The 26794-nt window shown below is 44.5% G+C and overlaps 1 protein-coding gene across 3 annotated transcripts in view; it reads right to left on the reverse strand.

The window, feature by feature from the left end:
- Positions 1-26794, reverse strand: part of DNAI1 (dynein axonemal intermediate chain 1) — a 150915-nt gene that overhangs the window by 50881 nt on the left and 73240 nt on the right. For all 3 annotated transcript variants that reach the window (XM_056323884.1, XM_056323883.1, XM_056323882.1), the window contains 3 exons: positions 25605-25852; positions 4902-4991; positions 839-926 (listed from right to left, as the gene is read on the reverse strand). In XM_056323884.1, the coding sequence (XP_056179859.1) occupies positions 839-926; positions 4902-4991; positions 25605-25852 (426 nt within the window). The remainder of the gene's footprint in view (positions 1-838; positions 927-4901; positions 4992-25604; positions 25853-26794) is intronic.

Consider the following 26794-nt stretch of genomic DNA (forward strand, 5'->3'; position numbering starts at 1 on the left):
GCTGATCTCTTGCAGCCTATGTGGCAACACAAACCTTCTCACAAACATAATGGTTCAGCAATTACTACCCTAGAAACACAGAAATACTTAAATCATAGAATCATAGGATGGTTTGGGTTGGAAGGGACCTTAAAGATCATCTAGTTCCAAGCCCCATGCCATGGGCAGGGGCCTTCTCCAAACCCAGATCACAGCTTCACAGCCAAAAGCAGGTGCAGTAGGATGATTAGGGGATTCTCCAAGCTCCTTGTGTGGTCCAGGACCTCCACAGCTGACTCATCCCATCCTGTCTCAAACACAGGATGGTCAGAGTGAGGGGATTCAGCCTAGGACTGCACTGTCTCCACCTTGTATAGAGGGAGACTAATATAGTAGCTCAGAATAGATGCTGCGCTTTGAGAAAGACATAACCCAATAAGGCACATCCCACCACTGGCTGGATGAGCTGTGCACCCCAGAAAGGGCAAAGCTGCTTTTCATCTTAATTTGGCCAGTCCAGATCAAGGTCTGGCAGAAAGAACAAAACTGACTTAGTTTTGACAAATACAGGTAATGCCTGTGCCTTGTCTGCATCGGGATATCCCAGTAAAACATTTTTTGAATTAATGTTCATCTTTTTCTTGCAAGTAAAGGCAAGATGTAACCAGCAAAATTTGACTCAATTTTTGCCCATCGCTCTAGACAGACTTTGCCCTACTACATAATGAAAGCAAAGAGGCATAACCTTTCTTTAGCTCCTTTCATCTTAGCACCCCACTCCCAATTTAATTCCCCAGAATGCCTGATTAAAGGCTTTATATTAGTAATTAACCAGCATGGCAAAGATTTGGGCTCCTACCAAATGTTTGCAGCTGCAGCCTCTCTGGCCCCTGGGTCATTGTTCCCTCTACTGACAGCTTGATGACATCTGTATGAACCAGCTCATTCTGTAGGCAGAGGAGATTCCACATGAATAACATACTTCACAGCAACAATACATAGACATTCAGTACTTTGAAATGGCAAATTTTATGGAGGAATTTTAAAAAGCTGTCCAAAAGTTGCTTAATGCTTCATACTGGCAGTTGGCAACTTGCTAACATGCTGTTGTACGTAAAACCCCCAGGAAACTGATGCTGTGGTGCCCTGGAACAGAGAGCCTCTGGTACATCACCCAGACACAGGCAGCTGACCTGAAAAGCTTTGGGTTTTGAGGTCAACGTTTTTGAGTGGAGGTTAACATTGTCAGCTTAAATCATTGTGTTGTGACACCACCCTGTGTGGTTTAAGATGAGTATTGCATATTTATCACGAAGCTAACTAAAATCTGAACTAACGGGTAGTAACTTACCATCTTGCTATTATTGCCAGAGCAGCCTCGGTTCCCAATACTCACAACCTCACAGGCTCTGAGATTCAAATAACAGCAACATCTAGCAAGCAGCTCCCCCAGGGGAGAAGCGCCCAATGTTGCTGTTACCAGCAGACTTTGCAGGCCACAACACTGCTGTGCTAGGTGATGTATGGACACAGGGCAAAAAGGCTGGGTCCCAAATTGTTTACAGTTGAGGTGGGAGACAGAAGAAAATGGACACAATGTGGGTGAGTATGAGGAAACAGCGAGAGGGCAATGATCCATTCTTAGCCTAGCTTTGGGAATTAAAATACCACTGCAGAATGGAGATGGTTATGAATATAAGAATACTGTGGGGCTGATAAAAAGAACAAAGAACTAAAGATTAAATTAGTGAGCAGTGTGGGCTGTGGACTGGATGTTTTCATGAATTTGCAGATTTCCCACTGGAGCACTATGAGAACAAAACATAACTTCTTAGCTCAGTGAATCAGGCTTTAGTTGGAGCTTCTCTAAGCCCAGAGCAGAACTCAGGTAGAAAAAGAGATTCTGCCTGGCAAAGTCAATCTGAGGGAACTGCATGTTAGGAAAGGCGGGAGAAGACCTTGTGAGCATCTGTTCAATACTGCAGCTCAGAGGGGACCACATTCTGTAAGACATTTTTATCGTGTTTTGGGGGTACAAATTTACAGAAGGTTCAATAAAGGTAAAACCCCATAAAACGGTGTACTTCCTTCTCACTAATTTGCACTGCTGCACACCCACGTGCCCTGGCCTATTGATGGCAGTAACTGTTCTCTAATAGAGCAGCGAGAAGCAGGACAGACTCCCGCAGTTTGTGGAGCCCTACTTTCTTTTAGTCACTCTTCTTGCAGCACATGGCTTACCTCAAGTCAGATTCAGTCGGTAAAGGCATGAGTGATGCTAAGGAAGAGGCCCTATATGCTGGTGTATGTGTGCAAGAACTGGAAAGAGCAGTGCCCCGAGAATTCAGGAGCAGAATATATGCCAAATACCACTCACTGCCCATCCAAATAGGACTGCTGGTGGGCTGCTGGGAGTGCAGTCAGGGCATGCTAAGCAGGCACTTGCCTCTGCTCAGGCTCTCAGGTCTGCCTGCTTTCCAGAGAGCATCTGTCCTGTCTAAGCAATGCCTGGTGGCCACACGGGTCTGGTCTGAAGAGCAGTTGTGGAGCTGCCCGCAGCTGGTCACATTGATATAACCAGTGTGTCTCACAGAGGTCAGACACATGACCTGTGCAGACCCAGAGATGTGCTAGCACACTTAACTCTCTTTTCTGGTAGAAAGGTAGCCCACACAAGACCTTTTCTCTAAGCACGCACCTTTTGCAGCCTTTCCCTGAAGATGCCTCCTGGCACCCCCACGTGGCTGAGACCTCTGTGGAGAGCTTCTGTAGCCTCTCACCTTCACAAAGTTCTTACTTCCCTGCTGTGCTGCTTTTGTTTTGTATCCAGCTTCACAGTCTGCAAAATGCATCTGTTCCTGGGGCTGTTTGTCACCAGAGCCATTTGCATCTTCCTCTGAGTAAACAGGCTGTTGGACAGTTTGGCCTTACAGGAACACTGAACAATAAAATAATATGTTGCTTCTGCCTAACAATTGTAAAGTACTTTGAAAGCATTGGTGAATTAGGCCTTGCAGCTGCCTATTTCCCTTTTGCTGTTATTAGCCTCAAGTGATAAGGAGGTCCAGAGATGTTCAGTAATTTAGCTCTAGGTCATGTAGGAAGGGTGAACTACAACCACTAATCAACCCTGGGATTGCTGAGGATCAGTTTGAGAAGCAGTGCCAGGCTGCAGCCCAACTGATTCCTTCTCCTTTTTGATAGGCCACATGTGCACCCAAGGTGGGAGAGTCAAGTCATCCAGCTGCAGAAGTCCTGCATCTTTCCTCACCATTTCACACCTTCATGATGACCCAAAACCAAGCCGAGATGATAGCCTAAGCACACACAGCTCATGTGTGATCGCGCAGTTTGTCCAAAGTTATCGTGCCCATTTCTAACAGAGACAACCAGTACGGTCAAGGCAGATCAGCTGCCTCTAAGCTGACATTTGACAGTTCTTCTATCCAAATTTTGAGTGTAGCTTGCCAAAATCTAGCTGGAAGTAAGAATGAATTTATTCACTTTCTGCTCTCGGTTTCAGAAGTGTCAAACAGCTATCAGTGTTTGAAGAAGCTTTACTTCTGTATAGTCCTGTCAAAAAGATTAATGAAGCTCTCTTTCATTTATTCCCTATTTATACTATGGATTTGCAGAAGACCTCTGGAGTCTCTTCAATTTTATTCTAAATAAAACCCAGAGATGGCTCTTTTGCAAAACTGGCATTCAAGCAGATTATCCATTTCTCCTTGTTGGGTACAAACCCACAGATTGTAACAAAACAACCTTTTCATTCTGTTTCTTGCTTTTCGTGTTGAATTTCTGTCCAAAAGAAGAACCCAAACAGCACCCAAAACTTTGCTGTTTTCCACCCCTGCCACTTTCTTGCCTGCTAAGTACATCCCAGCTCTGGCAATTTCAGAGGTAACTTCACCTCAAACAGATCTTAAAACAGTGCTTTCCGTATGGGTATGGACAAGTTTATAACAGAAGGGCAAGGAATAAGTAGAAATAGCATTGTGTTAAGTGGATGCAGGTCTTAGAAGTCGCACCACGGATGCTTAAGGAGGTAAATCTATGTGCTCAAGGGACAGAAAAAAACACCAGCTTATAACGTGGTAACACAGTCAAGCACAGATGAATCACAGAAATGTTGCAGAAGACCCTCTACTACATGACTTGCTGTCAGAGTCCATCTGCAGACTCGTATTCAGGGCAATTAAATTAGTTTTTAAGTAAAGAATTTGAAAATCTTCAAAATGTAAAATCAAATAGCCAACAGAAAAAAACACATGTTGAAATTCAGAGACATACATTTAAGGGTCATTTAGGGACATTAATGCTAAGTTCTTGTGAATGTATGTACTCTAAAAGAAAAAGTGATCAAAGGCAGTTGTGTTGAGTGTGTGCTAGCAATGTCATGGTAGGGGGAAACCCTCTGCCTGTCTGACTGCGTGTTGCCATCCCACTGCGAGCTTACCCAGTGCTACTTTGGCAGCAGGGGAAGAAATTTGCACCATCTCTTTCCCATTCTGAATTCAATACATAGGGGAGCATTTTAGGGGTAAGAGTCTTAACACTGGGGAAGAAAATAGATTGCTCTGTCTCTGGATGATGCCCCTGGAACACAGAAAGTTTCAAAGCAAGGACCAGTCTTGAATTCCTGCAGCCTCAGGAGAATGATCTCATACTCAGGCCCGTGGGTTGCTACAGGTGCAGGCAGGATGAAGGTTAGGTCCTGAGCAAGGGGCAGGCTGGTTCTGCTCACTTCAGAGTTTAACATGGTGCCCCAGACCCAGCTGTGGCTGCACCTACAATCTTTTGCTGCCACTTCTTTTCAAACCTGGCTCATTAAATATAAAAATAAAACTAATGCGTCATCGAACTTTGGAGGCAATTAATCATAATTTGGCTGGGAAAAGAAATCATCACCTACTGTTTACCTTAACTAAAGTCCATGAAACAATCCGACCATCCGAGGAGACGGAGAAGAAGTTCAAATTGTTGTCCATGTCATCCTTCTGCCACTTGACCTTAAAACAAGGAGATAGTCCCAGTCAGCACAAGGCACTCAGCATTAGCCAGACAAAGTTCCATGCCCTTAACAGGGTCTTCTGAAATCCTTCCTAAAAAGCAGCTGGTTGCCACCCCAGAGGCCTGCTGGTTCTCAACATGTTCGAACACCCTTACCTTCACAGGCAGTTTCAGAAGTGCCTCCAGCTTCTCCTGTCACTCAGTTTCTTGCAGGGATGCTCTAGAGAGGGGGCAAAATCCCACACCCGGGGACTCTGCACCTGCCCATGGCCATCTCCCCCAGCAGTGTTAGGACCACTGCCATTAAGGATGGGCCTTGTGAAATGCTAGCTATGCAGCGTATTGCACTACGGCACTATGCATCATCCCAGAGATCCCCTAAGACATCTCCAGATGACACCAGTGGTGCCCACAGAAAGGACTCAAGACACCTGAGTATATCACTGACCCTCCACAAATTAACCCCTTCCCATCTGGCTAATTACTCGAAGTGCAGTGCCATATGGCTACCCTTCAGCCAGACAACCTCAAATTAGCTTTCTGTCCCTATGTGGAGTGCAGATGAGCCCTTGCAGACAATGTGTGACATAGGTCCTTGGAGTACTTCTGTTTCAGAGAGATGAAAATGTCTCCATTAAAATTGAAATCCTCCCTACACCTTCAGAGCATCTGTCTGCCTGGTAAGGAGATCTGCCTTTTGACTGTGACAGCTCAGCAGGAGAGATTAGAACTCAGATAAATGGCTTACAGTTTAGAAGAGACATTTCAGTTAGACCAAAAGCATTAAGAACACTCGATTTTCAGATCTGGGAATTCAATCAGACTGAAGGGAAAAGGATGAGTTGTCATTGGGCCTGTCAGCACACACTCCTGTGGGCATCTGTCAGTTCAGGATGGGGACAAGCACTTCCACAGGTTCTGCTGAGGTTTTCAAAAGTATATCTGTTTCTGTCCAAGCAGTACAGCAGATACATTTCCCTAAACATTATCCCATAAACATGATAAATGGGCATGATTATCATAGAGCTTACTAAATACTCTACCTAATACTTGGTACCTATTCCAGAAGACAAGCAGCATTCTCAGTACTTTAATTACACAGACTGGGTATTCTGATGATACCTCCTTGGGATAAACTGTGTTAATTCTCTTTTGTAAAATTGTTTATGCTGTGAAGTTCTGTGGAGCATGAAAATTCAGCAAGAGACTCAGCAAAGAGTAATTAATCCTTTCGTGAACATGTGTCCTACCTAGAACACACTATTCTGAGGATGGAAAAATAAAATATAAAAAGAATCCATCTAGGAATACATCAAAATGCCAGTTTCATGTCCATAAGGCGCAATTGAAGAGACTTGAGTAGCATATACCTTTGAACATCCTTGCACAGGAGAAATTTTAGGGCTCCAAGTGGAACCACTTTGCTATCTGGCATTAAAGGAATAGTGCAATTCAATATGGCCTAGAATAAAATGGCTAGAGATAAAAAGATAGGTTAAATGGCATATATGGAGAACAGTGATTTCCATGGCTGGCCACCATGCACAAAATGTCCTGGGTATATCTATTCCAGGAACATATCCCTGGGATCATGAACTACTGCTGACAATGACGGTCACCTGCAGCTGCTTCAGATGAAGGGGTTGATGTAGTGAGGAGTTTTAATTCAAAGTGACAAACACAGAGTTCAGGGGAACTGGTTACAAACACACACCCATTGTGTCTCATACTGTGCACAGAAAAAGAGTTATGCTTCAAATCAGAGCTTTTAAAAATGTCACTCTAAAATTGTCTGACAAGAAGATGTTTTTATTTCTATGTCCAACACACCTCTCCTCTAACTCATGTTCTTCTCTTCAGTCTACTTTCCCAAATACTTGGGAAAACCAGACATACTTCTACACACCTCTAAGGCAAACTGTGTTCACCTGAGGTAGGGGAAGATATTTAAGACAGTATCTCCTACCAAAACGATGTGCAAAGGTTTTGCCATTTAAACCTGGGAGCAGTTAGGACAAATGGCTTAGATATCCTCTGCTGAGACAGGACTACACTGCAAGCAAAGGGGTTCTCCAGTATCTGAAACCTGCAGCCTGAACCCAGCAATGCCCTGAGCTACATGTGGAAGACAAATGCAGGTGCCACATACCTGTACTCAGTCAGCATGGGTCTGAGCCTTCCTGAAGTCTAAAGCCACCATCCAGGTTGCTTACACAATGCACATGCTAGAATCAAAGCTGGTCCAGACCCTCCCTGAATGAAGAGTCCCAGCTTGCCCCCTCTCAGTGTACATCTAGATGCTCATTAGTGAGCGCTGCTTGAGTTGTGCAGGGGCAGATGCAGCTGAGTTCTCAGCTCTGCGCTTGCCAAGTACAGTGTAAACATTTTGCACCTGAGCTAGAGCCAAGTGACAGCCCATCACAGCAGTGGAAAATACATGGATGAAGGCTCAGCAGCTGGAATCCACCCTGAACACCATGTGCAGACACAACTCCTCAGTCCTCAGGTCTATGCTAACACATATTGCAGAAACCTCATCTAGAGGTGAATGACAATAGAAGTGCTATCATGAGCTCATGTTTGTTTTTTCCCCAAGCCAATTCCTTTCAGCTTTCCCCAAGTGAAGAGCTTTTCCCCAGGGTTTGCCCAACTCCAAACACCCTCTCTGTGATGGAGATCTATTCAAGTTTTCTATTGTCGGTACTCAGTTAGGTGTCACAACTACTTCTCTTCATCCCTTACACAGACAGGGGGAGTCACCAGCCCCATAAGGTAAGTAGGCTGATTTGCTTGGGGTACTCCTGCTCCTACATTTAAAGCAGTCCACAGCACCTGAGTTAAGTACATATTGTAGACAGCTTGAGCACAGTCCCTGAAGGGCATTAGGATCTGCCCTCAAATGACTGTCAGCAGCTCTCAGTGACATTAGCATGAATTCCAGAAAACAGAAATTGGCACTTACCCCTTTCAGTTTTCCTTCAACATCTCTGACACCTTAATAGTATTTGTGATCTTTTTTCTCCCGATCTCTGAATCCCATGAATGCTTATTAAAGTAATTAGCTATCATGATACTGCAATCAAATCGGGCATCTGATCAGAACTGGCCTTTTCTCTGCTCCCAGAGGCCCGTGAACACGGCACAACCTCCTGTCATTAGCACTATCTGTGCTGTGCAGGGTGGAGCATTTGACGAGAGAACCAGGCAATTGTGTGTGTAGTGGCAAGAAGTTAATCTCCTGAAGCATGTGATAATCAAGCCAGGATTTTAGCTGCATGAAACAATTTACAGCAAAAGTTCAATTATGATACAACTAAGAGTAAAGTACCACATGAGAAATGAAAGTGTGTGTAAACTGCAGAAAGGAGACAAGCAAACCCAGCAGCAAGTCATTTGCTGTGCCTGATCATGATGAGACCTGTAATAAAATCACGGATCCACTGCTATTTTTTTGTGTGATCTTTAACCTGACTATTTTTGTAGTGCAAAATTAGTGTGTGAAACTCATTGCTGTTAGAAGAGCCTACGACTTCTTAATTTTTATTTCTTAAAACCTGTTTATTTATAAAGAAGTTGAGACTATTCAAACCCCTGTTTCATAGAAAAATAAAGATTAAAACCTGCATGTTCACTGCCATATACAGCAGGCTAGCAGGGCAATAATCCATCCATTCTTAGCAAGGAAATACTTTCATCTTTGTCCATGGCAGCTGGTAATGGCTCCTGTCCAGCAGGAGATAAGACCATTTATTCAATCTGATTTGAAAATTCCCATGTTTCTGATGTCATTCCTACATAAGAAATAATGTTTGATTACTTTTCACGGCACAGAGGCTGTTAGTCACACTGACAAAATACAATTGGTCAAAATCATCCCAGCCATGAGCCTGACTTGATGGCTTTGCAGGCAGCCACAGGCAGGATCTGCCTGCCTTTCTTACAAGATGACACCTGCTACTGCAGACACAAATCTATCCGGCTTGCCAAAGCTCAGCTGTGGGGTGCCAATGCAACACATGCACATTGACTGATGAGTAATTCCCTCCCTTTCTATTAATTATCCTTTAAGGAGCCCTTTGCCAGCATTGGAGTACCATGGCCCTGCTGACACCTGCCTGAAGTGAAATAAGAGCATTTTGCTCATTCAATGACTAAAATAATGGATAAAGTCTGTCACAGTTAGAGAAGGGGAAAGACAAAGGCTTTATCAAATCTATAGGTCACTCCTGCACAAACTAGCTAAATAAGACACTCGGATGACTCCAGCAAGCAAACAACTCCATGGGCTGCTGAGGAAAGTCCCTGCCAGTATGACCTGGGGAAAATTCCTTCCAGTGTCAGCCTGGCAATCAGTACAGTCCTAAGCAAAACCATCATGGCAACGCAGGGTTTGGAGGGACCCGAAAAGGGTATCTGTCATGCTCTGAGGCAGACTGGACACACTGCTACCACTGGTGACAATTCACATAAGGCTGTTCTCACAAGCCTCCAACAACAAACACTCAACAACCTCCCTGTAGATACATCAGTGCTTAATTAGCCTTTTACAGGAAATTTCCTTTACCACAAGTCAAGCCAATTACTCCTACCATCTCCCCAGCGGACACAGTGAACGATGGTTTATTTGCCTTTTTATGAAAGTCTTGAAACAGGCAAGAAAAGGTTGCTGTGTCACTGCTCCTTTCTTTTTTCTACAAACCCAACAAACACAATTGCTTCAACTGTTAGTTCCAAGTCCTGCCCTCCAAGCCTTTACCATTCCTGTTCTTCCCCTTCAGCCCTTCTCTGCAGCTGCAAACACATGGTACAGGGCTACCTGTAGGCATTAGCAGACAGGAGTTACAACCTCCTTTATCTTATATTCCAGCTAATAAATCAGAATGACACATGTGCTGCATATAACATTGCTGACCATTGGCAGTGATCTGCTACACCCTCCCCTTCTGGCACTTTGCTGTCTAACCAGTCATCCCCTGTTTCGTATCTGTGTATTTAATTTCCCCTTTCTAAACATAGTATTTGCTCTTCTCTTTATTGAATTTCATCACATTGATTTTGGGTCTTTTTTCCAATTTATCAAGATCATTTTGAACATAATCATGTCCTGCAAAGTGCCTTGTCCTCCCAAGGGGGCTTCACTATTCTGCAATCAGAGTTATTAATGAAAGTATCGATCAAAAGAAGACTAAGATTAACAGGTACAGGGTCTCACTTGAAGCTTCTTCAGAGTCCGACAGCAAGCTCTGTATAACTGCTCTTTGAGCACACTGCCTGAGCCACCTGAGCAGCCTCTTTATGGTGATTTTACCTAATTCATATTTCTCTACTTTGGTTATAAGAATGTCACTGTGTGAGCCTGGATCAAAAGCTTAAGTCAAGTCAAGATGGATAGAGGTGATAACCTTGACTTCCTTCCCCTTTTTCATGAGGCCCATTTCTCTGAAACAAAAGAAAGAAAAGAAATTATACTGGCTTGACAATTTATTCTGGACAAATCCGTGTCAGCTTCTCTGAATCACCTTATTATCTAGACATTTACAAATGGTTCTGCCATTTATTCCAGTGTTTTTTCCAGTCATCAGAATTGGTCTGGCTGGTCAGTAATTCCCTGAGTACAGTCCTACCATTTTCCTCCAGATATTTTTTCACTTCTTCCAAACCTTCAAGAGCTTTCCTCCTTTTCATGGCCATGCTTGTCCTACAGGCCAGAGTGCAGCCTGATGCACTGCTGTGCTATCACCCACACTTTTGAAGTCCCTGTGGCTGGCTTAGGATGCCTCTAGCTTGGGTGAATTGTCCAGACACTGGTTTCTGGGCTCTGGTACCTTGCCCATGTCACTATCCCCCCTGCATGCACAAAATGTCCCTTCAAGGAAGCACCTGTAGAAACCTCTTTTGCCAGACATCAGCTTACAGGATCACTGAAAAATGTTTTGGGATTGATGACCACAGACTTTATATGTATCATGTTCCAGTTCTCCATGCCACAGGTAGGTGAATGTGTGTGAGTCCATAGGCAACAGCAGAGTGATGCTTCCCTTCATCCATGCCTCAGAGCACACCCCAGCCCAGCTTCTGAGTCAGGGTACTCAATCAGCTCAGATGCTGTAAATGGGCTTGCATATAAACACTAGGCTCTGCTTGAAATACAGGGTGGATGTAGCCCAAAACCTCCCTAAAATGCCTGTTAATGGTTTGAAATTGCTCTGGCTAGTTCTTTAAGTACTCCAGGGTATGTTTAAGCCAATCTTGCTGATGAGCAAGAACCTGTCTCATCTAAATATTCTTTAACGTGCTCTTTCCCTATTCTGACCTGTGCTTTCATCCTCTTGTTACATTAATCATACTAAGCAGCCAGTCTCAGACACTTATTGTAAGATTAAACAATACAGCATCAAATATTTAATCCTCCATACCACTCAGTATTAACTGAAAGCTTGCTTTAGTAATGAGTTTATATTCTTCATTCCTTTAACTTCTAATGCACTTCCCAAATATTTTCCCCTTTCCTTTTATGACTCAGGATAATCACAGCTCATTTTGAACCTTCACTTCCTCTGTATTAATTTGTCCTTGTGCTTTTCTTTAATACTCATCTTTAGACACACGTCCTTGTTTCTGTGCTTCAACAGTTTCTTTGTAATTCACTGCCGAGCTCTGGATGCAGCTGTACGGACCCCTCTCAGAGAGCTTGCCGTTCTGCCCAGCCCAGCATCTCAGGCAGTTTACCCATTTGGTTCAGTAGCTGAACGGAGCCATGGCCTCTTGCAGGAGCCTAGCACATTTGCTTCCCAGTCACCATGTTTTCCCCATATCTTGGGCACACAGGGATAAGCAGGGAGATTCAGACACTTCTCCTTACACTCATACTGGCTGAAGACTTTGACTCAAGGCTTCCCACTGGCAAACATTCGCTCCTTGAGCAAGCATGCAAACACAGCAACAGAACTAGCCTTCGGCTCACTCTAGCTCTGCCTGTCTGGCAGCAAAGCACAGACACAAACCCACTGTCAAAACCACATTTCTCCAGTGTCATTATGCATAAGCCTGGACCAAAGCAAAGCGCCAGCAGAGCTCTGGGGCTCTCTCAGGGTAGATGAGCTGAACATGTGCTATGATTTAGCAAAGGCACAAGCAGTTTGTCTGCATCCATCACACAATGGCCCAGGTCACCAGCTGGCAGATGAACACAGTATGGATGCTTGCAGAGGCAGACAGACCAAACTCCAATCAGAAGTACCCATCCAAACCTGGCTGTGTTAGTCCAACAGTGTGCACCTTGGTCTGTGTAGAGGATACATGTTGCTGCTATCCTGTTTTTCAGTATGCCTCAGGATCATGCTGAGGGCTCATGCTGAAGTCCTGATCTATGACAAATTGCTCCATAGGCCACATCTTCTGGAGCCAGGCTGATCTCCCCTGTGCTCTGATGCATATATTCTCATGGGCTCCCCTGCAGCAGTCTCCAATTTGAGCTAAAAACCAGTTCTCATTTCTTCCCCCTGTCACCTTCAAATGTGTTTCTTGTTGGTTCCTGCCAGCAACTTTCAGCAGACGGCACCCAGAAAAATCAAGTCATTACCAGCAGAGAAGAAATCTTTCACGTTCTCCTCCTGTCAATGACAAATTGCCACTTTTTTGCTTGTTTCCCTCCCTGTGTCACTTGCCTCTGCTGTTTGCCCAAGGGATCTGCTGTGGTGAAAATCTCCTAAGACAGTTTATCCTGAGTCCACTGACTTTCTGTTTTGCTGGAGCAAATAGTTTGTCCCTCCTTGCTCCTGAAACAAAGCGGTGCTTCTGCAACAAAGTCCCCAGATGCCCTCTATCAAGGACATTGCCAGCTATTTGTTTGCTTCTTTTCATGCACCCCAGCCTAGCACCATAAGTGGGCCTTGCCACCTCACTGAGTGTCCTCAGCTAGCTACCAGAAGTGAAGACAAGGTCAGGCACCTGAAGGAGTACATGCAAAAAGCAAGGCTGCTCTCCTGCAATCAGTCACAAGAGACCCCAAAAAATTATTCACCTGGTCACCTACAAAGCACAGGCTACTTTACTCACATGCAAAGTAACTCCGCATCAGTCTTTATGTAGCAACAGACAGGCAGAGCAAGTTTTAGAGGTGAGAAGCAGGGCTGCGTCTGGAGTCCCAGTGCTAACTTGGACAGCAGTACAAGTTGTCCTATGAGGAAGCGGGAAGAGGGAATACAGAAAGCTTTACTCCTCCCCACGGTTAGTTGGGATGAAGGCAAACAGTGAGCTAAATTCAGATGACTCACTTTGACTTGAGGCAATCATGAAAATTTTAAAGAGCTGTGATAACTGAGTGCAGACTGCATACTCCAGGATTTAGGTCAAAGCAGCCCAGTCAGCCTCTTTGCCTAAGTCCATACTTGGGGGAGAAAGAGCTCCTGGGTCCTGATTGCACTTTGGCCACACTGATACCACTGTGGCAGGAAAAGACCTGGCTGTACCCTGGCTGCGCATGGGTCTGGGTTTCCTGACAAAGGTAATCCCAGGCAGGCAGGCAGGCAGGGAGGAGCCATAAGCCCCAGCTGGTCTCTTAATGAAGGTTACCAAAACCATGAGGTGACCTGCATGCTCATCCTGGAGCCAGGATGGCAGTATACAGCACAAAGGGCTCCGGCCCTGTGGTGCATGCTCAGCAAGAGATTGCTGGTTTGTATCACGGCTTTTTACCATTCCTATTACACTGGGAAGCAGACAGCATTTCTGCTGTGGAACATCTAGCAAGAGTGAAAGATCTCCAAAAAAACAAGAGTTTTGGTCAACATTGTCATAGAAGGCATTAGTTCTTGATTTTGTTTTCAGAAGCCCTGCTGTGAAAGCCTAGTGCTTGTCCCCATCCACATCCCTGAGCTCTAGAAATTATGCTGGTAAATAACACAGTGAATGGGTGAATCCAGCCACAACTAAAGACGGGCAGCTGCCCCAAAGAGGAATGATCAGGCCTGCCATATGGAGGGAGCTGGGCTGCCACCATCAGGGTCAAGAGTCTTTGCACATCCAGAAACTTTATGGAGAAAACCAACCCTCACGAGCTGGGGGACACTAACACCTTTCTGCTACTGCCTGAGACACCTGCATGGGGAAGAGGCTGGAGACTCTCTTTTGAGGAGAAAGGTACTTTCGGGCCACAAGGCTGGTGCCTGCATGGAGCCAAAATCAGACAGCCCAGGAAGGTTCATCTGAGCTTCTGCCTCTTAGACCCCATTTACTGTTTACGAAGAGGAAGGCAGGTCCCACAATGAACCACAGGTAAAGGTATTAAGGCCTTCCTTATTTCAGTGCCATATAAAAAGATAATTTGTAACTAGACATTTAACAAAATTAACTTTAAGGAGCACCATCCAGAATGCTGAGATAAGATGGATATATCCAACTGTGCAAGGCCTGATGAAATTTGGCCTAAGGGCCAAAGGGAACAGCTCTGAAGCAATCTGTGATTCATTACAATTATCTATGAAAACCAGAAGACAGAGAGGTCCTGGGGGATAGGAACAAGGTGAAAATGCCCACAGAAAACCCAAAACAAAACCTGTCTTGAGGCACAGGTTAAAGGACTGTGGACCAGTCAGCCTAATGCTGGAACAAAGTATTAAGTCATCCATATGTATGTACAGGGTAAGAAGATACGGAACAGTGAATATGGGCTTGTCAAGGAAACATCTTGTCAAAATTTATTTCCATCCTTGGCAGGGTAATGGGTCTAAAGGATTAGAGGAAAGGAGTAGATGTGACTTACCTTTAATTTTGTAAGGCCTTTGCCAAACTTTTTGTGATGTTTCCAGAAGCAAACTAAGAAAAGAAGATCTAGAGGGAATTACTATGAAGTGGATGAGTGATAGAAAATGAATTTTCAAGAGTTATAACCAGTGATCTCCTGACCACCTGGGAAAACATCTCTAGATGGTTCCCACAGGGACTGCCCTGGGTCCAGTTCTATTCAAAATTTTCATTATTAAGTTGCATAACAGATTACAAAATACATACAATATTTGCAGATGACACAGTTTAAGAGACAGAAGATCAGGACTCAAAGTTATCTTGACAAACTGGAGACATAGTCTGACAACAATAAGGTAAAATATGATAATGACAAGTGCAGAGGAACACAGAGAGGAAGAAGAAAGCATATAGACATGTAGGGAAAAAATGTAGGGCATTTCTGGCTCAGTGACAGTAGCACAGAAAAGGATCAGAGGCTGGTGCAGGAATCCTCACAGTGATACTGCTGTAGGGGTGGGGGAATTACAGAAATCCTTTTCACATGCATTAAGAGGTGTGTACCATGGAAGCCATAGTAGGTAACGACTCCAGTCTGCCAGTACTGGTGAGGACAGCCAGACCACTCAATCTCATTTTGAAGAAAACACTTCAGAAATGATAACAAAACATCTGTGATGGTATGATGGGAAGAAAAGAACACTCTCAAGGCCTCTGCCAGTTCTCATTTCTGTGATTCACTAACAGTTCCCCAGTTCCAGAAAGGAAGGTTTGGCCTGATTTTAATTCAGTCTCACCTCTCATGAGTTTACTGCATGTCATGCTCAACCACATTGTGACTGCTTCATTCACTGCAATAGATGAAACTGCTTTGTATATCAGACAAGACTTTTGAGTGTGAGTAAAAGCTGATGGAGAGATATAAATAAAAATTACTTTGATTTACATACACATACATATATAATCTTAAAAATAAATTGGAAAATATTCCTATCTTAAAATCTGGGGTTTTCTTTTAAATGCAAATCTTCTAGCTATGACAGTAATCTACAGATAAGGGAGCTGCTAAGGGAAGGAGGTTCCTCAGTGCTATTCTGTCCTTTGTAGGAAAATTTATTGATGTTTTACTGCAAAATCATGCAACAAGACGGAATGGATCAGCTCAACGTGCTTATGCCCCCATGACAGAAGTCATTAATGAGAAAAGGTCTGCAAGGACTAACTCTCCCTAAAAGTGAGCTAGTAATATTTAAATACTTGGCTGTACCATTTGCATTAGAGAGGAAATGGTTTAGACAGCTGATGAATGTTCAAAGATCAAAATGTTCGAAGATCTCAATGCCTTCCAGTCAGCTTGGGCTTTCTTCACTTCTCTTACATCTTTAATGAGCAACTTTGACCTAAGGCACTCCCTGCCACCCTATCTGAAGCAGAAGTAGGGATTTACTCAGAGTCTCCTGGCTTTACCTACTGTATTTTTGTGTAACACAGCTTTCCTAATAGTAACATGCTGGTTGGGAGGGTCAAGGTAACTGACAGTCTTGATAACCATAGACAGGTACTAAAACAATGGTTTCATCTACAAGTAAGTTAGGCAGCATCCAAGGCAGCCAGCTTGGCAGGACCATAATTCACCAAGCAAGGATGCAGGAGGAAGAACGCTTCAGCTTACTGCTATGATAACCAAAAGCATCTCAAAACAGGCACAGCACAGCCAGTGTCTAGGGTGCTCCTGGGGCAGCCCTTGACCACAGGCTGTCAGTCACTTATGTCATGGGCATAAGGTTGGCTGATGGCTTTATTCATGGGTACCAGCAAATACCAGGCTCATCTGGTGGAAGTTGTTTGCTCCAGCAACAGGCAACAGCAGGAACTTCCCAACTATAAAATTTACAAATGCCTTCTCTCATTCTAGCAGCACATGGCTACTTGCAGGCTTTACTACAAGCATTCCTGGGGTGTTCTCCTCACAGTCCTTGAAAGCTTGCTGGTTGCTGAGGGAAAAGTTAGATGCGTTCACCAGCAGCAAGGACACACTGGAAAATAAACTCCCATGCTGTATTTGGTCCCATAAACACTCCTCTTCTGAAAATTACTTATCTCTCCTAGCTAGATCAAGTGCCTTCCACCTTGACGGTATCTTCCTGGGACTCGCAACCCCAGACACCATCTCTTAAGCACCAATGAACTGAAGGGCACAAGATCAGCAGACAGGAGCAAAGAATCTGGCCCACTGCATCTGTGTGTTCACATATCACCCACAAATTTGGTGTGCTGAAAAAGGGTAGCAAAACATCTCCTACCAAAAATGACATTTGGTGATACTGGAGGGACTCAGCACTGAGTTGACCAGAAAGCACAGCCATGGGAGCATCACTGATGAAGGGCAAAGGCCCGGCCTGGCGCCTGTGCATCACTCACACTTCAGAGACTCAGATTTATCTGGAGAAAGCAGAGCTCAGTTATAAATAGCACTGGATAAGGCTGCCCCTACTTTCAGTTTGTTTTCTTCCTGCTGGGATTCAGATGCTCTGCTTTGTACAGCATTTCACCAGGAATCTGTTTGCTTATTCCCCTCACAGCACTTTGCACTGTATTTATTAGGCTGGTAAGTTAACAGGCAAGGAGCAAGGAACCAGACATTAGACTCTCACCTGTTTGTCCCATCAGTGGCCATGTCCCCATGTCAGACAGAGCAGGCAGCTAAGTGATGGGTGCCAGAAGCCAGCAAAGCTCAGGGGTAATTAACCAATTGCAATTCACAGCTCTTGGTTTCAATTCTGACTGTGCTCATTGAGCAAGATTCCCTATTTACAGACAAAATATGAAGTTTCACATTCTGTGTGCAGGGAAAGCAGACACATGATGGGCAGGCTCGCATCCAAATCCCTAAGCTCTCTGATGCTGCTAAATCAAAGACAGCATCTGTAATGTGCCTTACAGAAGTTTCCCACCACCACAGGATCAAGCGGGCTCATAGCAGGGATGGCCAGAGATGGCCCCAGGGCCTGCCGGGTGCTGAGGGTCCCAGATACTGCACCAAGCTGTGGCAGCTCATCATGGCTCCAGGGGTGGGAGAAGGATGGGAGCCACTGCCAGCCCCAGCTCCCCACATTTTGCTGTGATCTGTGCAACCTTGCTTGCACTGTCCTTGCCCAGCTTGCCTCTAGCTCTGCCCTTATTGCTCTCCTATCTCCATTTCATCCTCTTTGGAGAAGCACTCTGTTGTTTCACAGGCTGCATTAGTGCCATTAAGACCCATCTTAAGACCCATACACTTTCTACACCTATTTTGAAGATCAATCAGCAGTCAAATTTCATAGGCCAGCAAAGAAATACTTTTCTTCCACTATGATCCAACATAGTGTCCTGATTCCTATTAAATATTTAGCTAGCATTTGTGACTGCTATAAAGCAATACAACAGGATTCAAAGGGCCAAGCAACCAAACAAATGTGTTACAACTTCTCTGCCCTTTTAAACATCAGGCTAACATTTTCCAACATCCCAAGGCCTTCAGGTACTCTTAAATTTTATAAGTAAAGTTTTCTCTGCAAACTAGCACCGATAAAACTAACAAAGAAAACTATTTATACTTTTGTTGCAGACACCAGAAAAGAAATAAACAAGTGGAAAACCCACAACAAGATGGTTCAGATCTTAAGTAAAAGGAAGAGGAGAGAGAAGAACAATACAGGACTAGAGGAGAATCTATTTAGGAAGCAGCAGTGAGAGCAGAAGGCAGAAAGTAAGTTAAGTTTAGCATCTGTATGAAGTACAGAGGGAAAGGCAGCCTCAAAGCAGGAAAAGCGCCTTTTCAGTTACATGATCTGCAAGGGATGCTTTGCAAGATAATTTCTAATGCACAAGAATCCATACACAGTGCACAATTTAAAAATAACCAGCTAGAGAAACTGAATCTCCAGAACATACAGTCTGACACCATTTCAAAACATACAACACTGAAGTTAAAAGATCAGGAATTTTGTTCATTATTGTCAAAGACACTTAGGAAGAAGCATTTGGACACTTAACCTTGCCTAACCCTAAAGTGATTCAAAAAGTGTCCAAAAGTTTTTGAACAAGGTACAAACATGCTGCAAAAGATTTTATCCAGCATCTCTGCCACAGCAGCATCTTGCCCTTCCTGCCACCTCCACCATGACTAAATGAGCCCAAAGTTTCCAGATGAATTTCTGTGGCTCAGCAGAGCCTTTCCAAAAAATGGTGAAACTTGGCTCTGTGGGAGACAGGATTTTCTCCAGCAGGGCTGTGACACTGCAGTGAGCAATCCTAGCAACTAAGGACAACCAGAAAGCTGCTGATCTTGACCTTGTTCTCTACAGCGAGCATATGGCAACCCCTCCCAAGCACAGCCCTTCTTGCCCACACTTCCTTCCAGCAGACAATAAGGGAGCAAACACATGACAGTTATTTGTTTGCCACTAAATGCCTCACGGTGCTGCAGCAAGGTGTGTGGTGTCAGGTCCTCATTAGACCAGCACAACTGCTGCTGCAACAGCCTGTTCCTGGACTCAGAGTTCACTGTAGGGGAGCAGGACTGCAGCTAAGGACTGCTTCCACAAGGAAGCTTCTGACAAATTGAGGTCTCTGGACCCCAAATGCATCCATGCAGTCCCATGGATGCTCCTCCCGTGGCTCCATACTGCTATGAATGTGCTGAATGATTGAAGTGACGTCTCTGGTGAAGATACACTGGTGTCCCTTACTCCTGGGACATCAGAGGTTAATTAAACTTCTTGCCCTGTTTACCTGGGTCAGGTATGCAAGGCAGGGCTGGTAGCAAGAAAAAAGTAGTAGAAAGGTGGGGCTGGAAAGAAAGTTTGTCTGTGAAGACACTGCAGTGGCCTAGCATGAAAGAAGCAGTTTGCTTGTGTTACTCTAAGAACTTTTGCACTAAATGATCTTCACCATCAGGTTTCTGCTCTGTTATCCCTTGAAGCTACATTCTCCCACTTGCCAGATCCTGACACTCCTCATCCCTATCTCAGGTCCAGCCTCTTTGGTTTTGGGTCTTTGTCACTCTCCTCCCCTCTCCAGATTTCTGTTTCTCCTATAGAGTTGGCCCCTAACAGTATCCTCACAGAACTGAATGTGTTTTTTTCACTGAACTACTCCCAGCAAACACCTATTTTGTGTTCCTTAGCAGTGGATGCAACAGGATGGGCATTGAGCCTGTTCTGAGACAGCCGATCTTTATTCTGACCTTGATAGCAACCGTCTGTCTTTTCTTTTTCTTTTTTTTCCTTCACATCAAACTCTTTGTTTGCCTGAAGCCAAAGGAACGAAATATTATGTGAAGCAGTAACATCTCAGAGACAATGCAATCTGCAGAATCTGTTTGTCTGACTGCAGATGACAGATTTAGGAGACTGCCCGTCATCAGAAAAGAAACAATGTGCTGGTGTTACAGTGGATTATGAACAAAATGCTTTTTCTTCTCCTAAGCGCAGCAAATACAACCAGCTTCCTGGAAAGGCTTCTTTTTTCTTTTTTTTTTCTTTTTCTTTTTTTTTTTTTTTTTTTTTTTTGTGGACCTGTGCCCAGCAGCAAGGAGTGGGGTGGAGAACAGCAGCTCATGCTGACTTTAAAGGGATTCTTAACTGAGCTCATTTACTTCCATCAGCAAAACAAGACTCAGTGAGTCTGGAATGGCTTCTCACGGAGTGGCTTCATGACCTGCTAAGAGTCAGTGTAGACTTATTTAAGGACTCTGAACACAGAAAGCAGAGATGAAGAAGGGATCACATAATTATGGGGCATATTCCAGTAAGCAAGTCTCAGTTATGTTTTATCTGGTTTACGTTTGAGATGGGACTTCCACAAGTTCTGCTGGGAAACTATTCTGCAAGTTGACAGTCCCTCTAGTTTCCTTTGGCAGTTTGCAGGTTATTACCATCCTGCCTTGTCTTTTTTGTCCTAACCATCAGTGTCACATTTAACCTGAACAGCATTTGGTGAAGAATTAGCAAGCAGTGGCCAGGCTTTCATCCTCCCATGCATGAATATAAGGCAGAAAATAATTCTTTCAGGATGCCATCTGAAGCTCCATGGTATCAGCAACTCAAGGAGGCCAGATCAGCTTCAGTAAACTAACAAAGAACCAGCCAAGTTGCTTTCCCAATCAGTGATCACCACAGCAATTCCAAACCATGCTGTACACATGGAAAAGCCTGCCACAGCTGAGATTTGCTCTAAGCACAGCCAAAAGAAATGTTTCTTTCGCTGATCTTAGGGTCAACACTCTGCAGTGGGAATTTAGTCAGTAACTTCTGAAGGTAGGCAAGTAAAAAAATAAGTATTTCCAACTGTCTGCAGCACTACTGGCTCCGTACTAGTCCCAGCAGCAAGCAGAAATAACGACCTTTTGGTTTGATGTGAAAGTGAACTAGAAGTACACAGTGGAATCAAATCTGTTGAATAAGATGTATTTTAGGAGGAAGACTTAACAGCAGAAACGCGTTGACACAGCAGATAGTTTTAGTTATCCATTCCTATTACTGAACCGCTCCAGCTTCCAAATGCTTCAAACCTTTCAGTGATGAAAGGTAAAAGGAAAATCACTCTTCTCAGCTGTAAATAAACCCTAATCAACTCTTCTAAAAAAAAAAAAAAAAAAAAGAAAAAAAAAAAGAGGGGAGAAAGTAAGAACAAAGCGCAAAGACTGGAAAAGGGAGAGGCTCTATCCTGAGAGCTCCTTCCCTGCAGAGTGTCACTTCTCCCCAGAGCAGACTGCTGTTGTGGGCTCTGGGATGCCAAAGCCTAGTCAAGTTGTCCCACTTTGGCCACCCTCATCAACACCCAGAGCCAAGCCCTGGGACTGATCCATTGGCTCAAACAGATACCCTGTCCAGGGACTTGCTTTCTAGGAGTACTCAGTGCTGGAGGTGATGGGAGTGTGAGGATTTTGCTGACTATTTGGAGCATCATCTTGATTAAAGTTGGGTTTAGCTTAACCCCACATAGGGCTTTTGCCCGCAGAACATGACCAGTGTGACACAGTTTCACAGGAATTGTCTCCTTTTAAGCTGATGTTCGCAGCCAAAGGCAAAGGCCTGAATTCACTGACCTAGGAGACCAATTCTAGTCCCATGTTCCTGTAAGTCCTAAGCTGGTGTATTAGTTACATTGCACTTCATGCACATACATTCACACATCCATGTTTGTGTTTATTCCTTTCTGGCTTTGGGTCTTAATCAATTGGTAGTAAGGAATTAGAAATGCGTAACTTCAGCCAGAATTTTCCATTATTCACAATATAGGAGCACTTAATACATAGAAGACGATTGCCAAAGCTATAACAAGCCATTGCTATGCTCTTTCAAAATATGAGTATCAGGCAGACAAACTTATTCTTAGGTAACAGAATTGGAACATTTATATTGCTCTATTTCGCCCTTAATAGTGGACTATGTTACATCAGCTTTGTTATATGCAAACTTACTGAGCTATTACTAAGCCACTGAAGATGAAATGGCACAACAAAAGAGCTGTCAGCCTGCTTTACTCACTTCCCATTTTGCTTCCATTGTGTAAGGGCTGTATTTTTTCAAAAGGAAGAAGCCAGGCAGTCCAAAGAACAAAGGCTCCTAATTGTTCAGGAGAACTTTGTTACTTTTCTAATTGGTCCTCAAAGTCATAGGCTTGCTGTCTCTACAAGAGCAAGGACTGCACAGGGTGGTCTAAAGACCAGGCTTCAGACTAGTTGGGATATTGGTAGGGGAGAATAGAACACCTTCGGACTAAATAAGAGAAACAAGGCATCGCTTTCCAGAATCATTTAATGCAGAATGATGAATAATAATCCAATGTCTCAACCTAACAGATAGTCCTTCATGTTGCTTTTCCTCCTGTCAAGTGGGGAGAGAACCTTTTCTAAACCTTTTCACTGATATTGACAAATGCCTACTGTTCAGGTCTTTCCAACAGAAGCACAATCTCTTCTCCTGATTGCTGTGCAATCACCTTATTACTACCCTTGCTCACTAGTTTCATAGCAAGTAAAAAACTGTAAAGTTTACTAAAAATATCGATACTTTATTACAGAAGAAAACAAAGAATAACGATTCTCAACACTCAGCCTTGGGAAATAAACAAGCAGGAGCCAGCGTCTACTCATACCTTCATCTACCCATATTCCATGAAGTAGTTTCTCTCCTTTTCAGAGCTATCTCCCTAGAGTTCCAATGATTTTTTTCACCTCTGAGCCACATTGCTGCCAAATGGTACACATAAACCCACCTCTAAAACCCCTGTATAAAATGAATCTACTGCTGAACATACCTGCTTCTGGTCTGTAAGGATGAGGCCACGACTAACACCCCTTAAGCATACTCTGTCCTTCCCAATATTATCTGGGACACAAACGATCTGGGATTCTGGTGTCTACAGTATGCAATAACAACTGTTGACTTCCTGTAGCATGCCAAAGCAAGGCCATGAAAAGCTGCACATAGGACTTACTATTTTGTCAGGGTTTTTACCTAAATGGCAGTGGAAGAAGCTTGGAGTTCTGTGTGTGTGTGTGCTTGACACATTGTACTATGATAATAACCTGTGGCTAGGGTTCTTTGTTAACCTGTGAGAGTTTCTATACCTGGGCCTTAGTAAAGCCTTCACACAGTCTCCCACAGCATTCTCCTGGAGACACTGGCCGCTCATGGCTTGGAGGGGTGCATCTTTGCTGGGTAACCAGCTGGCTGGGTCAGCCCAGAGAGTGGTGGGGAATGGAGTTACATCCAGCTGGTGGCTGGTCGCAGGTGGTGTTCCCCAGGGCTCGGTGCTGGGGCCAGTCCTGTTCCGTATCTTTATCAGTGATCTGGACGAGGGGATCTAGCACACCCTCACCAAGTTCACAGGTGACCCCCAGCTGGGGGGAGCGTTGATCTGCGGGAGGGCAGGAGGCTCTGCAGGGGGGTCTGGGCAGGCTGGAGCGATGGGCCCAGGCCAGTTGTGTGAGGGTCAACCAGGCTCAGTGCCGGGTCCTGCCCGTGGGTCACACCAGCCCCCGCAGCGCTGCGGGCTGGGGGCAGGGGGCTGGGAACTGCCTGGGGGGAAAGGGCCTGGGGGGGCTGGTCGGCAGCCGGCTGGGCATGAGCCCCCCGTGTGCCCAGGTGGCCAAGGAGGCCAGCAGCATCCTGGCTGGTGCCGGGAACAGCGTGGCCAGCAGGACCAGGGCAGTGCTGTCCCCCTGCACTGGGCACTGGCGAGGCCGCCCCTCGACTCCTGTGTTCAGGTTGGGCCCCTCACTGCCAGGGGGACGCAGAGGGGCTGCAGCGTGTCCAGAGACGGGCAGGGGGCTGGTGCCGGGGCTGGGGTACAAGGCTGGTGGGGAGCGGCTGGGGGAACTGGGGGGGGTCAGCCTGGAGAGGAGGAGGCTCGGGGGCACCTTGTGGCTCCCTGCAGCTGCCTGACAGGAGGGTGTAGGCAGGGGGGTCGGTCTCTTCTCCCAGGTGACAAGTGACAGGGCAAGAGGAGACGGCCTCGGTCTGTGCCGGGGAGGTTTAGGTTGGGTATCGGGAAAAACGTTGTCACTGACAGGGTGGTGGAGCGTTGGGACAGGCTGCCTGGGAGGTGGTGGAATCACCAACCCTGGAGGTGTTGAAAAAACACATAGGTGCAGTACTTAGGGCTATGGTTTAGTGGTGGACTTGGCAGTCCTGGGTTAACTGTTGGATCTGATTATCTTATACATCTTTTCCAACCTAAATGATTAAATGGTTCTAAAAATGTTTGCTAGAGGAAAAACTTTGGACAGACAAGCAGCAAATATAAAATTCAGGTGTTCTCTAAAATGTTACATTTGCATAATCTCTCTGTTTATGGCAAGTACCAGTCTTGCTCTTGGCATATTCCCCATTCATCTGTAGTCCTATCAGGATCCCTTGATTTCTTTGACTTCTATTGGAAGATGCAATAACAAGGAACCATGGCTGGGGGACAATCCATGCATGGCATTTGCCAAAGTATAAGCAACACTGACAGTGTGCCTAGACTTATGCCTGTATTAGGCAGCCTAAATTAAGTGACAGCTATAGTTAACAGCAGCAACCCCTGTAGCCCAGTCTAGCAAGCCAAATACACACCCCTGCACCTCAACAGACTCATACAAACCATGTTGAAATATGTGTTGCCACACTTTTACTGCTGTAAAAGAGATCAGAAGTGCATATACATTCCAGTGCTCCACTCATAACTCAGACTACATTGTAGACATAACTGTGAAGTGAGCTGCATGTAGCAACATACTCACCCCAGTCCTTCACAAGATCATCCATCTGGTGACTCTCTGTGGCAGATGTCAGAGTGGCATTACTTTAAGAGCATTACCTGCACATCACAATTCTTAATTCGCTGTAATACTCCAAGGTCAACAACAAGGTAGTGTGTCTTGAATCCCAGTAGCAGCCAATTCCACAGGCAGCTGACCCTGGGTTTATTGTGCTGAAGAGAGCTCTCTTTTAGGGCTGATATACGCATTTTATACACTACCCATCACTTGCTGCCCCGTGATTTTGTATTTGGAATATAAATAGCATTGCATGTTGGTATATACAGAGGAAATTAGTTCCTCCCCAAACAGAAGTCACTTATAATAACGAAAACTGAGGAGAAATAACTGTTTATAGTAAACTTCTGCTCACATGTTTAGTTCCTGTTGAGGACCAAGGATTCATGCAATTGTTTTACCTTTCTGCATATTTCAAAATTAGCTTGAAATACAATTTAATAATCAATTGCTAACATATGTATTAAACTAACACCTTTCCCCATATGGCACTTTTCTGGCTATGCCCAAACTCAGCCCAATTAAAAATCCAGTTAGGGGAAAGGAAAAGCACCCTTACCTGCCACACTGGCTCCATGTGCTTTCCTGACTTAGCACTACTCTTGTAGGTGGGCTGGGAGGTTGCCTTCTTCAGGTTGTAGATGGCCACGTTGCCGTCATAGAAGCCCACTGCCACAAGGTAAGGGTGGTCATTATGGAAGTCCAAGCACATGATGCCACTCTCACTGCTGAAGATATACTCTGGGAAGGAGGGGTTCTTCATGGTGTAGAACAGGAGCATGCCCCGGCCTTGCTTCATGAAGTCATCTAAACAAGGAGAAGCTTTGCTGGTAAACCAGTTTCCAGGATCCTCTGCTACTGAGACATACAATCTGACAGTATTCACCTATACCTAAAATCCACCTGAATGCAAAGTCACATGGGAAGGACATCAGTCACAGGACCAAATGGTCATGTTGGTGTGCCTACATCTGAACATCCTTTCCTCCATTGATATGTCATCCCCAAGACATGGGGACAATGTGCTTATGCAGAAAAACTTCTGATTTTACAGGGTTTTTTCTAGGAAAGAGACTTCGGAAGCCATGGAAGAAAAGTGCAGAGGGAAAAAGAATCTTGTGGACAACTTCTTTGGGCTAGGATTTCATTCTGCATTGCAGAAACACAGCCTGAACAAAGATACCAGCATTTAAATTTCTGTATTGCCAATATTTGATCTTACAGACTCTATTGCTTCTTTAAAGTAAAGCATTTCATTGAAGTATCTATAAAGCATCATATCCACTGCCATTACACATAACATACAATGCACAAGTCACTGTAGCTTTATTTTCTGTTTATGTCCAACTCCTTGCTTGGCACTGAAGCTCTTTTTTTGCCAAGACTTCCCATTTTCTTTTCTACTTTCACCTTTGCTTTGTGCTGCCTAAAATTAGCACTCTTTTTTTCTCAATAGGACCATCTTTCTTTTGTTGTTTTTTTATCATGTCCTGACTGTCTGCAAATCTCAGGATTTTTCTCATCTGAAAAACAATTTCCAAATTCCTTTAAAAGGGATGAAAAGCTGTTGATTTAGATAAGCTCTCCAGAAGCAAAGGAGCTTTCCTAATCTATGAAAACAATGCTCTGAAAGTATCCTAGCCATCTCTCCAAGTGTTTTTTCTTACTGTCAAATGCCCTCAGGCACACAGTATATGCGGAACAAATTTACTGCTGTCTGTTCTTCAAGTACCCACTATACATCCTATT

Source organism: Falco biarmicus, chromosome Z (genome assembly GCF_023638135.1).
Source record: "Falco biarmicus isolate bFalBia1 chromosome Z, bFalBia1.pri, whole genome shotgun sequence".
Lineage (NCBI taxonomy): Eukaryota > Metazoa > Chordata > Aves > Falconiformes > Falconidae > Falco > Falco biarmicus.